We start from the raw sequence: 14,792 nt of genomic DNA on the forward strand, positions 1-14,792 counted from the left end.
GACAAGGCAAGGGACAACCATCTCTTTTAGAAGAGACACTGTGAGAAAACAGAACAACCATACAGACTATTTGTCATAAAGCAAATCTCAACAAGATCAGGCAATCAGAATGTAAGATAACAAAGGGATTTTCAAAGGGAAAATTGAGTCTAGTGAGTATAGCAACATGACACTAGAGGCACATTGGCCTTATATGAAGGAAAGACAAGCCAAGAAGGAACAAAATGCAGAAGCACTAACAATACTGTGACTACCTGAAAACCCAGAAATGGAAATATGAAGACTTCCAACAGGGAAGAAAAAGTAAGGGAGAAAACCAAAAAGCCTACAGGCAAATCAAGATACAACCATTCAGGGACCCAAAACAAAAATAAATGTTTCATATACTACAAATCAAAGGGAAAAATGTAAGTCTATGACTTAGTGCGGGAAGAAAACTCATAACAGATGGCATAGAAAAGACTGAAGCGTCTGCAGCCTTTCTTGCTTCAGTTTTGATAAAATGGTTGCAAACAGATGCCTAGCAGCAATATTAATAAGAAGGTAGAAGCAGTAGGCATAACACGTAAGCTTCAGACGACGAAGGCAGCAATGCCTGAAACTTACCTCATACTGCGTTTTGCAATGGCAAAAGCAACTTCTAAAGTATTTATACTTATCTTTGAAAATTTGGGGAAAACAGGTGAGGAGCCGGAAGAGTGGAGAAGAGCATAGATAGTGTCTAGATTTAAGAAGAATGAGCAAGGAAATGGTGGAGATCATTCAGCCAAATTTTAGTGTCCAAAGAATATTATATCAGAATACTAAACAATCAATTTGGAAGCATGCAAGAGATAAGGCGGCTAGTAATAGCCATTATGTATGTTATAAACAAATCACACAAAGCCAATTTAATCCTTTCTGTTATAGGATAACTGACTTAATGTATAGGCACTAGGAGTAGATGTGAGATACGTCTCGACTTTGAGATACATTGTGACTTTAATAAGTCTTTTCAAACATTCCTTTTTAAATAGTTATGAGCAAGTCAGAGAAATACGATCTATATGAAAATAACACAAAGTAGTGCCTGACTGGTTGAAAAACTATTCAAACTATTCAAACTAGAAGGACATATAAATTAGAGTCCTACTCTGATGCTGCCAGAAAGAAGGGATTAAATAAGAACAGTGCTGTATGCAAGATATGGAAAATAATCACTGAGATTTAGTTGATGATGGTATGACCTCAGCTGAAATACCTCATCCAGACTGGGAGATAACACTTCAAAACAGCGTAAATAACAGAGAAATTTAGAGATGTGTGACAGAGTGATACCAGACTTCAAAACAAAATGCAGTTCAATGTTTTTGCTTTGTCATGAAGAGGAAATTGAGAAATTTAAATGGAGCACGAGAAATTGCATACACTCATTGAATTATTAAGGTTGATAAAGATCAGCTTGTCCAATTGTCCACCTACCTCCAATGTTGTTCATTATGTTCCTTAGTACCACATCTACACAGTTCTTGAACACCTTCAGAGATGATGACTTCACCACCTCCACAGGCAGCCCATTCCAGTGTCTGACAGCTTTTTATGAGAAGTTTTTCCTAGCATCCAACCTGAACCTCTCCTGGCACAACTTGTCTTGTCCTTGGCTATTACCTGGGACAAGTGGCAGACCCCCAGCTCGCCACTACCTCCTTTCAGGCAGGTATAGAGAGTGATATGGTCTCCCCTGAGCCTTCTCTTCTCCAGATTGAACAATCCTATTTCCCTCAGCCACTCCTCATGAGACTTATGCTCCAGACCCCTCACCCTTCTCTGGACACAGTCCAGGGTCTCGATGTCTTTCTTGCAGTGAGGGGCACAAAACTGAACACAGTACTCAAGATGCAGCCTCATTAGAGCTGAGTATAGGGGGACAGCTATCTCCCTGTTCCTGCTGGCAATGCTATTTCTGATACAAAATTCAGCTAAGTTAAAAAATAAAATGCTATTAAAAGGTGGTTATTAAATTTCACTGAAATTAGGGCAAGATATAATTGGACAGAATTGCTGTAAGGGACATTTAAAACTAAAAATCCTTCTAATTATAAGGATACCTCAGCACCAGAAGAGGTTGCCTCAGGAGCTGTAAAACCCGTTCAGAAAGAGTACTTACAATCACACTGGACAAGCTGAAATATATCAGTGTACCTGATTCAGTCACAGTAGGCAGACAGACAGCACTACCTTTGAGGTCTCCTCCAGATCTGTTTTTGAGGTCCGACTGCAGAATTCCCTCACATACGGGCTGCAAGCATCTGTGCAGCAGCCAGAGAAGTGTCCAGCAGAGGGAGCAGGGCAATTACATATATTTCACTTCAACAATAAGAGTCACCTCATATACGAGTCTTGTGACTTACTGCTAAAGCAGCTTTTCTAATTCAAATATTAATATATGGAACTTGGAGATTTCAAGAAGGAAAATGACAGATTCTCTTTAAAATGACAGTTCAGCACATCTGTAGTTAATCAGAGCTCTTTAACAAAAATTAGCCCCTGTGTAGTAAGTACAGTTCACTGTATACTGAACCTAGCCTGAAATCTGACTTTCAATTTCAAATGTATGGGGCATTTTTAGCCCCTATTTTTGACTAATTTAAGTAAATCTTCAATAGAAAGCTAATTTGATTACAGAAACAATAAACATATTTATAATTCCTGACAGTTCTTTCTTCAGGCTTGCAGTTTTTCTTCTGTAAAATCAGGACCATTTCAGCCATACCACTGGCAATACAAAAATAGTTTCTGTTTACCAAAAAGCACAGCTTAATTTTGTCCTATCAATACAGAAAGATCAAGCTTAACAGAGTTATCTCATTAAAATCCTCCCTCTGCTCCTTGATCTTATTTCTACTCACCCTAGCCCGCACAGTTCGACAGCAGTTAGTTCATCACTTGCACAGACCATGACAGCCCAACAGGCATTTCTTCTGACTTCTTTATCCTTTGAATGTAGCAGCTCAACAAGTGGTCCCAATCCACCTGCATTTCTTAACTATAAGAACATGAAGACATGGATGCTGACATATTTCACCTACTTCAATCTAGTAAAAACAACATATTAATTTCTCCATCCAAAGATTGATTCAAGACTTGTAGACAAGCAATGCTGGGCTGCCAGAAAGGCCATTTATGGTAGTTCTCTACTTCTGTGCTGCTCTGAGCTGAAGTGAGGTTCAAGAGTGGCACACATCCTTTCTGACTCTCCTTTTCAGTTATAAGATTACAAAATAGAAACTGAAGAGACTATGCAGCCCAAGACTGCCATGGAGAGTTATACACCTTTTTCTCCTTTCTGTTGCTTCTTAGCAACTAATTTACATCACAATCTATTTGAATTTGTATAGTACTGTATATACGGCAGTCTTATTAACATTCTATCCTCTCGCGTGCTACAGTGTCTTTCCTATAAATGCTGGAGGAAATATTGCTCATTTGGATTTCTGAAGATAAAGACATTTTAAGGACACTGAAAGAGGTAGATGGATTACCCACTCCCCTTATTCATGACCTAAGTAACAGCTTTGACCCTTGAGAAATCTCCAGCTTACGATCTATGAATGCACAGAGCACCGTCCTTATTTATGAAAATAATACGACCACTGATAAACAGTGAAAAGTTCAACTAGCTGAATGCTACTGATGGAGGAAATAATTACATTTTGAGTTTTGTTTGAATTACATTTATTCTGTGCACATTCAGTATCTCATAAATCAAAATCAGGCATTGCCATTCAGGCCATGAAAGTGGGCAGTAATAAAACACTGAGGGGAGCAATGAGAACTTATCATCTTCAAAATACAGCTGTCAGTTGCAGCTGAAAGAAAGTTTGATGTTTAATACTCATAAACATAGTGATTAAGATACAGTCCTGGCTGAAACTCATTAAAGCTACAGGAAAGCTGTGTAGCATGAATTTGTGCAGGCAAATACAACAGTAAAAATAAAAATTAAGGAAAACCTTTTCCAAGTCTTCATAACAAATGGAGGTGAACTCAGCTGAATGAGCCTATCGTAACCATACAAAATTAGTTACTATCTAGAAACCAACTTCTAGAGCAGACAAACAAAATACAGGGATCCTCAGTAAGTATAACAAAAAGGACTCAGAATTCTTACAAACAAACCCAATCTTGGAGAAGACTTACCTCACTTCTTGCATTAGCATCACAACCAAAGGCAGCCACAGTGAGTGCTGCCCTGCTTTGCACCTGGCTGCTGGCAGAACGTAGCGGCCCTGTGAGCACACTCATCACGCCGTGGCTCTGAATACGTAAGCGCAAAGGCTCTTGCATGGCCATATTTGTTAGCACTGCAGCAGCATTAGCAATGGCTCTGTGTCTCTCAGCATTTAAGGTCTTTATTAAAGGCTCAATTCCTTCAGCTTCTGCAACAGCACTAAGAAAATGAAGAAGAAAAAAATCTTAGTTATTTTTAGGACATTTGTTTCCACTTACTGTGTTATATTTACCAACAAAATTAGTCTTACATTTCAAGAATGTGAAACGTTGCTTACTTGCAATAATTTGAAAGGCTGATGTTTATGCTCTAAATCACAGTGTGAAATAGAAACTAAAAGTTGAATTGTGAAAGCCTTCCTTCCAATGCCTTACCTAGATCTAACTCACAGAGGGAAGCACTGCTCAAAAGGCACAACCTAAGCAAGCAAACCAAGCCACAAATTCCTGGATTTTTCAACTTATTAGGACACTGATTCTTTCAGAAGTTTCTGGTTTTATTATGTTGGTCCACGACGCCAGAGGTGGATGTTGGTGGTATGGCAGCAGAAGCAGAACATTCCCACCAATATTCTATCACATTTTGTTGCCATGAGACAGATGGCAGCAGAGGGGCAGTCTGGCAGAATGATGTCTGACATGGAAGTGCAAATGAAGCAAAGGTGTGGAATTTCTCCATGAGGAAAAAATGGCATGCAGTGACATACATTGATGCTTGCTGAACATTTATGGAGACCAACCAGTGGTTATGAGCACAGTGAGGCACTGGGCGGTGCATTTCAGCAGCGGCAACGACTCACCTCCTCTGGTGCAGATTTTAAAAGCGTGGCATGCAGGCTCTTGTTCATGGGTGGTGAAAATGCATAGCTAATGGTGGTGACTACATTGAAAAATAATGTTTTGTATCTGAGAATTTGCCCTATCAAATAATGTTATTGTGCTCTTTGTATCTGCTGTAGTTTCCATGGAAATAAATAGGAGGCATTACTTTCAGAGCAAATTATATGCATCTCAGAACAACTCCTCTTCACTCAGTGTGGCCCACGCAAGCCAAAAGGTTGGATACTCATGCATTAGTACCAAGTTTCATGGTTCCACATCACCAGCCAATCAGTAGCAAACAAACATTCTCCTTGCTCCTACACATGCAGCCTGTGCCTGAAGGCTGCTGCTGTGGCCAAGTTCTGAGTTAGACCAGCAAAATAGATTCTTTGCAAAAAAAATAAAAAAATAAAAAAATAAAAAAAACACAAACAAACTGGGGGGCAAATGCTGGGACACTTTTGAGGATCCCTTCATAGAGCTAGGTGAGAGAACAGCCAAGCACTGGTAAGGAAGCATAAATTAAAGCAGAAGACAGTAGAAGATATAGGCAGCTGTACTATTGGAGGCCACATCTGGAGGATCTAAATGATGTACTGCAAAACTAATAGCTACTCGACAATACAACTCGGTCACAGCAGAAGGAACTGGCCTATGAGCACTTCACCTTAACACTGCTATTCTGCTGCTAGCATTCACCTGAACAGTGCTTCCTTTTTTTTTTTTTTTTTCCCCAAATCAACTTCATACCTAATACATGGGATACAGAATATATTTGAAAGCAGCTGGTGATGTGTCTCCTAAATGACAGTAAGCTCTAGACTACAATTGATGCAGACCCTACAAGAGAGAGCTTGGTTTTAGCTTAGAGAAAACTACAATGCTCTAAAAAAATTCGGATCTCAAATGCTGGAGATAGGCACATTTTTTGGAGTTACCACCTCATTATGTATTCCTTGGTTTCTTTGCCAGAGGCAGAAGAGACTACTGATACAAATATAGCTTACATTCTTCAAACACCATAAGATATTCCATAATTTAAGATTCTTGTTAACCTTCTTGCCAAGGCTTTTCTTTCTACTAAAGAACAGACCCATCTCTTTGTCTGCATCATCTTACATCTGTATTATCTTAGTTCATTTCAGTGGTAATTTTTCCAATGTCACTATAAAACAGAACACTATAAAAACTGAATTGTCTTCCCACTGGGTTTCTACATAAAATTTGATCAAATGATTTCAGGCATATGCCCAATGTACTGTCTGCCCTCAGTAATTTTATATTGGGCTCATCTGTTTGTTAAACAAAAGTTGGTAATGCTGTTAGCAAAGGAAATGTGCAGGTGGCAATTTGAATTTTCCATGCAACTGCTTTTTTACATTATCGCTTTAGCACACTTTCGATCAAAAACATAATGAAGTCTCCCTATGCTGGCATATCCGAGCACTTTCACAACAACAACAACAGCAACAGCAACAACAACAACAAATCACACAGACTTTATAAGTTTTGCTAACTTTCTGGCAGCACATTAATAGGAGAAAGTTGGATGTGAAAGTTTTCCATTCACTGGAATGGCTTCTTACCAAAAATCTAATTCACCATTTGGTAAATTTTACAAAGTAAACACAAGCTTAAAATTACTGCATAAACAAGAAAGTGTTACCTATCAAAGACTGTCAAACTGTTCATAAAACACGGAAATCTCAGGAATGCTGATGGTCACTCATTTCTGCAAAGTATACAAAGCAAATACACAGCAAACCCTACCATATAATCACATTACACGGTGACACATGCATCAATGATTTAATGTACCTACTAGCAAAGTGTGGGAGAGACTCACCACACACGTGCACAGCCATGCACAGTAAGGCATGTCGGTAAGCTATCAGATTTACAGCATTGCACAGTATATATACACACGTACTTTATCCAGAAACTAAACAAATGTTTTTTTTCCTCTACAGTGGATGCATGCAAATTCCAGTGCTTCCAGGATGTACGAGACAGAGCTACTGCTAATGGATTGGATCCCTGCATCTCACAGGTGTAATACATCCAGCATTTCACCGAAGGGCAGACTTACTACTCCTGTGCTACACCTCAGAGCATGTGGATTCTCCAGTAGAAAATCCTAATAAAAACAGTCCCTGCTGACTGACAGAGAGAACAGAGCCAGGTAGTCAACTGCATTATAAGCAGGTTTGCTACAATCTGCATAAGGCACAGAAGTACACAGGTACTTAACAAAAGAGCAAGGTGCAGTTCCTCGTGCTTTCAGAACTGACCTCAGAGCTACACAGCACAGCCAATTTTCTCAAGTGCCACTCAACTTCAAAAAGGTTGAGAATCACCGGTTTAGACAATCATACATATTTATTTCAATCCTGTATTCTACTTCCACACAGATTCATTCTGAATCACCATTTTATGACAGTAGTTTAATCAAGGAGCACAACAGATCACACAGCAACAAGAATTCATCTGAGAAGCGACAACAGCAGGTAATGAGATTTGAAAGTAACCTTTGGGGATAAGATTTTAAGAGGGCTGGAACACCTTGGGGAAGCACTGTGACCTGATGAAGGATGTCTACAGCAGAGGTATGAGGGAAGAGCAGAAAACCCACAGTTCTACTCACTCCTATCCCACAGCCCTCTGGAAAATACAGAAGAGCCACAAAGCTCCAGGTGCTAAAGAGACAGCAGTGTCTGACCTCAACAGGGAACTGAAAGCGTGAATATAAATAAGTTCTTAAGATTGCAAAATACTACAACATCAAGACTTAAGTATGGAAGAAATTCTCTTCCATCTTGGGCAAAGATATGCACTGTGTAGTTTTTTATTACAAGGAAACAAAAGTGAGAGCAAGAAGCTTTTACCAGCACTGCCTTAGCCTAACATAGATCACTGCTAGCCTCTCCCTGCCTCCAGAACTCACAATTTCTGTTTCAGACATCCTTCTGGGATAATGCACTTCCATCAGTGCTCCCAGCACAAGACTTCATCCTCAAGGGAAGATGTAAATCTTGGTTTAGCTTGAGAGGAAAAAAAAAGAGGGGGGAGAGGGGGAAAGGGTAAAATTTTTATGTGAAAAAAATTATATGGATCCTCAGGAGAGGTGAGAGAAAAGAAAATAAGATAGTGACAAGAGGAAGAAAAAAAAAGGATGTTGCATTTAACATCACATTTCTTCAAAAGTAAAAGCTGACTATCTGGATCCCAAACACGAAGAGCTCAAATTAGAGTTGAAATAATTAAAATGCTATGATACAGAATTATGTGGCTGTGATCATTAGGGTGTCTAAATAACAGGGTAAGGCATCTATCTTAACTGGAGAGTACAGCACAATAGGATTACATTTGAATTGTTTCAAATGCCTACATTCAAGAATAGCTAAAATATTTTTCATACACATCAGTGGAAAAGCAAGCATTAAATGTTCAGATATTAAATATTTAACTTAAAGGATTAATTTTAAATATACCTCATAACAAGTTATTAAGATATTTATTTGAAAATTCTCTGAAAGATCACTGAGAACTCAAAGAATAAATGCTAAGAGCTTGGGGAAAACAAAAGTTTTGTTCACTGTCTTTTACTGCACAAATTAAATTCAAAGTAGACAATAAAATTGTTACCAAAACTGTCACAATACAAGCTATTTTTAAACAGTTAAGATGGGGATGCATATGATTTTCATTTAACTAAATGTGTCATTGTTTTAATTGTCAGGGGTGCCATAGGAAAGCTCAGAAACTGGTAGAGAGTGTTGCGTAAACAATCATCAGTAAAAATCTGACTAAACACCCAGATTATTGTTTTTTCAGGCGTGCAGATTCTCTGGGGCAAGAGCCACGGCTTTGTTGGCATCGCATCAAGCATAATAGCTCTGTTCCCCCCCAAGTCTCCCAGCCACGGCAAGAAAGAGAACGGATTATTGACTCTCAGGGCGTATGGTTGGATCCAGCCAGCTTTTCCCCCTGAAGAGAAGGTTCAGCATAATGGAGAGAGCAACTGTCCGTGTTTGAATTGCTGACAGAAACAACGGAGTCCGCCCCCCAAGCCGCTAAACCGAGCCACCTCACATGGAGCAGAGACGGAGCGGAAGAGCTGTGGTGCAGCTTCACACCACTGTTTGCTCTGGATTTGCTCTGGTTTAATTAACACTTGTGAGATTGACGCTTCATAAAAACGATGATGTTTGTTTCTGTTCCTTCTATTACTACTGAAAATAAATAGGTTTGTATTAAATTTTACTTCTGATTCTTTTCTATGCTGTTTAATTCTTCCTTTCTTGACTGAAGAAAAATCTGATTTTTTTCCTTATTAAAAAAATAAATTTCCTTCTCACAAAGGCCACCGGACTCCTCATGGACTTCGTTTTCCAATATGAATTTGCAACTGCATGTTTAATTTCTGTGCAAAATTACTGTGATTGTGTGTGAGGTGCTTAGCTAGCCATTTATGCATGTGCATATCTCATTTTCATACATAATTGCATGTAAATTATGCATAAGAATTATGCATCTAATTACACACACTTTTTAAAATCAACTCTATCTGTGTTAAATCGTGTGACGACTTCTTCACATACGGTGTTTTTGATCCAGCTCTATCACATAATTTCTAAGTGGAAAGCAACTTCAGAGACCGAAAAAGAACATCATAACCAGAAGTTGAAAAACTTCATTTTTGTCCCTTAAGGCTATTAGTTTTATAATTCTTTATTTACCTTGTTATGTAATCATGTTTGGTAAACGCCTTCTGCATTTAGCAAAATGTTCATTTTGCAGTTTAATTATTTTCAAAACCAACTGTTTTATATAGTCACTCTCATTTTATTTAACAACTAACATTACTTCTGCTTTCTTCACTACACAAAGTAAACTAACGTCAGTCAGTTTATTACAGGTAAGAATCTAGCACATGGGAAGCTGATCTATGGTTTGGGAGCTCTTTGTAGTGCAATAAAAATATTGATTACATCAACAATATTCATTTTTCATTTCAGGAACAGAATCTTCCATTCCTATTTTTTAATAATAAGTACCTTGTTAAAACATCAACCAACCCAAAACTCAATAAACTTCATGGTCTGGAAGCAATCAAACCTTACACTGTCTGGGCTAGAAGTCTGTGATATCTGACTCTCATTGAGAAATATACTCATGTTTTCTTATGTCTGTCACTGAATTTTCCTGATAAAGATCTCACTTCTAGAACCCCGATATACCAAATTTGAATTTGAAATATTGTAGGAGCACTGATAATGAAATATCTGTTCCTGATCACTGAGCCTTTCAATTATAGTCTTATTTGCAATCTGTATAAAGAAGTTCTGACATTTCCACTGTTAGAAGAAAGGATGAAATTCAGCAATATCCCTTAAAAACCTCACATAGGTTCAGCTCAGATAAGCTCATGAAAGAGACAATATCCCCTCTCTCTTTTTTCTAATACAAAAAACAGCACATGGAAAAACCAATAACAGCACAAGTGTCGAGAGTCTGGAATCCACATTGTCGCAAAAGCAAAACAACACAGAACATTCAGGAATTGCCAGAGCAGCTCCACAGAGGTGTAATGAAAGCAAAGAGCAGAATCCCCACACCAACTGCTTGGAACACAGTGTCCGAGCTGCCAGCAGCTTCTCACCATCTTCAAAAGCACCAGATGAGGGGAATGACAAAACTGTGCCAAGTCAGTCGTCTCTCTACAAATAGTACTTGGATTGTGAAACTTGAGCTCTCCGTCCCTTCTGATTAAATCTCTTCTGGACAACCGCAAACTTATCTCAAATGGCAGCAATCTGTTTTGTCCTGCTAATGGTTCAAGCACTCAGGATGATTCAAAGCAGATAAACTTACATCATTTTCCCCTTTCTTAAAATTTAAAGTACATCTAAGTACACATACAGTACTGCGTAAACATAAATTACCCAGACTGCAAGTCTAAAGGTTTTAAGTTACTTGTGAAAGCTTGATTTTACTCTCGTGTGCATATGACAGCCTCTAATCAGATAATAAACCACAGTTGCTTAAATTCACAGCAGCACAGAAGTTTGCGTAATCAGACCTGCTCTTTTCTTATATACACTTAAAATAATTTCAAACTAGACTAAAATAAGTTAAATCATATAATTAAATATCTTATGTTTAATTAGATTCATAATAAGTAAATAGCTACAAAGAAAATATATATGTAAAAGCATCAATGGATTTGTCAGAAATTTACTCCAACTCTCTACCTCCTTTAATTTAATAAAAGAAAGTATATAATTGATCTCAGTGAGTACCACTGAATGTCACTGCAGGGACACTTCAGAGGACTTATGCCCTCATGAGACTTAGAATATGGTACATGAAATTTGTGTTAGACATGAATACAGTACACTGGACTCTGTTTTCAGTTTAACTCCTGATAGCAATACAGTTAAAATGACAACTAGTAAAATACTTTTCTTCCATAGGGGGGAAAGAAAAAAAAAAGAGTTGTACAAAATGCAGCTACAGTGTCTGGGTCTATAGATTCCATATCCACACATTCACAAGTTTAAGAAAGAACAGCAGGTGATTGTATGAAACATTTTGCACCTATCAGTGGAAGATGATTTAGGGTACAGTCCATGAGCTGTGTACCAGTCAAATGACGTGATGTTAAAGTCATTGTGCAAACCCATTTCTGCATGACATCACAGCATTAGGCTTTGATTCAGCTTTTTTGACAAGGAAGAAATCTACCATAAAACATTCTGCAGTTTTCAATCAAAACAATATCTAACTCTTACAGAAAAGCTTGTACAGGTAATAACCGTCCTGTCTTTTCTGTTTAGAAAGTCCCCATCACACTACAGATATACAGCAAGAGAAAGTCAAAACAGGAATTTAATCATGACATGAGTTAACTGGTCATATTTGTACAGAGCTCAGCAGAACAGGCACTAATGTGAAAAATAAAAACACAAATCACAAAACTCCCCTTTTCACGGCTGAACTGTAGCTCAAAAATATAATTTTGTCACTAGGGGTCAGTGTTAAAACATACTAGCTGTATTCAATACAGCTAGTGGAATTCCATTGTTGATTTCCTCCTTCCAGATTACCAACTTATGTTAAACAATGAAAAAGACAAAAGCTGTATTATGGATTATTACCTGCATCTGTTTTTAAATGTAGCATTCATATACTACGATTTTTTTTCATATTGATTCTCATAAATTAACACGTGCATTCATGTAAATATCTCAGGGAATTCTGGCTCTTCAATTTTCATCTGTTTATGTGAATTAGGTTCCACTGGCAGTCTTGAAAGAGAAAATTTATGACTATGTTTTCCATTTGCTAATAGGACAGATTGCTATCTAATTATATCAGTATCTAATGACAATAATCATTACTTCTTAATGATAATAACAAGACCTGAAACATAAGAAAATCAGACAGTCTTTTAATCTATTCCTTGACAGCCAAACTCTTCTAAAAAATAAATAAAACCTCCTGTGAAGTTTGAAAATTGAAAGTCTCTTCTTAAGAAGATGAGACTCTCACTACAGGTGAGCACTATCCACACATAGAGGACTAAGGATATATTTTGAATCATTAGATCAGAATATGAGTTTCAGTTTGGAATAGATGCAACATTGATTTAAGTCAAAGAAGAAACATTTTCTCCTCACTGGGCACTGCCTATAAGCAATGATTTCCCAGCCTAGCTTCCTGTTCTCAATCTACTCACAAATCTTGGAAGTCTTCATGCATATCACAAAGCACATATCCAGATTCTGTAATAATACCTATAGCTGCCTACATGAACGTAGTTTTCTTGATATAAATGGGTCCAGAGATTCCTCTGAAGAATTCAAGAACTAGAAAATCATGCAACATCAAACTTTGCTGATTTACTATCTTGAGTCCAGATAGGATTCTAAGAAATGTGTAGCATGATACAAATTATAAACCCCGGGAGAAATATTTTGCCAGATTGTCAGTCCAACTGCTTACCACAATTTCCTGCAGTTTTTAGTACAGACAAAGAAAATCCATGCTTTCCTTTCTTCCCCCAGACCAAAGTAACTGAATGCTATAAATTTTGCACTTAACATAAACAATTTAAGACAAATATTATGGAGGCTGTTAATTAGTTTGTTAGTACAGGGCAGTAAGTTTCAGAGTATATGTTTTCCTTTAGTGGTAATTCTAGTAGATGACCAGCATTCTGACAGTGCCAGATTTATGAAGCCAGCTATTAGAAATGGCATTTGTGCTAAGACAATACTGAAGGAAATGGCTGGTCAAGTTAACTAATACCTAACTGGTACATTCGATATCTTATATCTGTTACTTCTAACCGATATCATATTTATATTTAACATGATTAGCTCACCATAAATACGTGAAGAGTAAAAACAATCGGTTATACTTTACACAGGAAAATGTCGGCAGAAGAGAAAGTAAAACGTTTGTTCTGGAGGCAGTTGTGTAACACAGAATGACTTATTTTTCTGTCCAATAGATGGCACTGCTGTTTCTTCATTTGTACGTGATTCTTCAATCTGAGCATAATGAACATCATTGAAGCGACCGTACTTACATTTCCTGATGCTTGGACATATCAAAAAAGGACAGATTTCTTGGATTCTATAAAATGGCATGCAGCCATCCATATAACCGTATATGGTTTCAACAATGCAAGTTAGTGTTCTGGATTAAAAATTTTAAATGGATGCAAATAGTTGAACATAATTTTTTTTCTTCCCAGAAGCAGGGAAACAGAAACCAATTCTGGAATATATCACAAGCATGGTCTTGGAGCAATGCACACAGTAACAACCCCAAGTCTTTTTTTTTTTTTTAACCATATGTTAGAATAAATACATGAGATGCTAAACTACAGTATACTTCAATTTTTTGAAATTTTATTTTTATTTGCCAAGTGTTTTCTGTTTTACAAAGACCTTATAATCAATATAAGGAACAACTAAAATTCCATCCTACTTGATGATAAAATTCTAATAAAATTATAATCTGAGGATATAGGTTTTTGAATTAATAAGGAATTTACTATTTTTTTTTAATGTGCTACTGAAGCATGACAACATCAGCTATGCAGCAAAAGGTTGAACGATGGAATACACTAAAAATTACTTACAGTAAATTTTATGCATTCTGGTGGAGATCATATTGAAAATCCATGTTTTCCAGTAAAATTGTTAGCATTGGACTCTTCTGCTCTAGACCTTTTGTTAAAATACTATATGGGCTGGAGTCATTGATCAGTTTATTTATTTTTGCCAAATAACAGTTGCTTGGGGACTGATGTAAAAATGACAATGTAGTCTCTGTCCCATACATTGTGAACAGGTGTTCTAATTACAAAAGCTCTACCATATTTGACACCTTTATTAGCTGTCTCAGTTGAGAAACAAAGGATTGATTGGGCAGGAGTGCAGATCTAGCCTTTCATTGCTGTGGGGAAGCACCTAGAGGTCAAGGGTAATATATATTAGTGGGGGGCAGTATTGCCCATTGCCTATGCTGCTTTTCTGTTATGAGTCAATGGAAGACTATCCTAATAAGACAGCTATCATCGGAGCCTCAAGTACACATTCTGTTTTAACTTGTATTTTCTTCCATATTAGAAGAAAAGCAAGTAACTTTTCTTCATCAAATATTCCTAACAACAACGATTCTCCAGA

The 14,792-nt window shown here is 37.4% G+C and overlaps 1 protein-coding gene across 1 annotated transcript in view; it reads right to left on the reverse strand.

Annotated features, from left to right (window-relative positions):
- The window catches only part of ARMC3 (armadillo repeat containing 3), a 36,638-nt gene that overhangs the window by 15,724 nt on the left and 6,122 nt on the right, over window positions 1-14,792 (reverse strand). Inside the window, exons 2-3 of the mRNA XM_031554042.1 lie at window positions 4,180-4,429; window positions 2,889-3,025 (exon numbers count right to left, since the gene is read on the reverse strand). Of these exons, the coding sequence (XP_031409902.1) occupies window positions 2,889-3,025; window positions 4,180-4,429 (387 nt within the window). The remainder of the gene's footprint in view (window positions 1-2,888; window positions 3,026-4,179; window positions 4,430-14,792) is intronic.

The sequence above is a fragment of the Meleagris gallopavo genome, chromosome 6 (genome assembly GCF_000146605.3).
Source record: "Meleagris gallopavo isolate NT-WF06-2002-E0010 breed Aviagen turkey brand Nicholas breeding stock chromosome 6, Turkey_5.1, whole genome shotgun sequence".
In the NCBI taxonomy this organism is placed as follows: domain Eukaryota; kingdom Metazoa; phylum Chordata; class Aves; order Galliformes; family Phasianidae; genus Meleagris; species Meleagris gallopavo.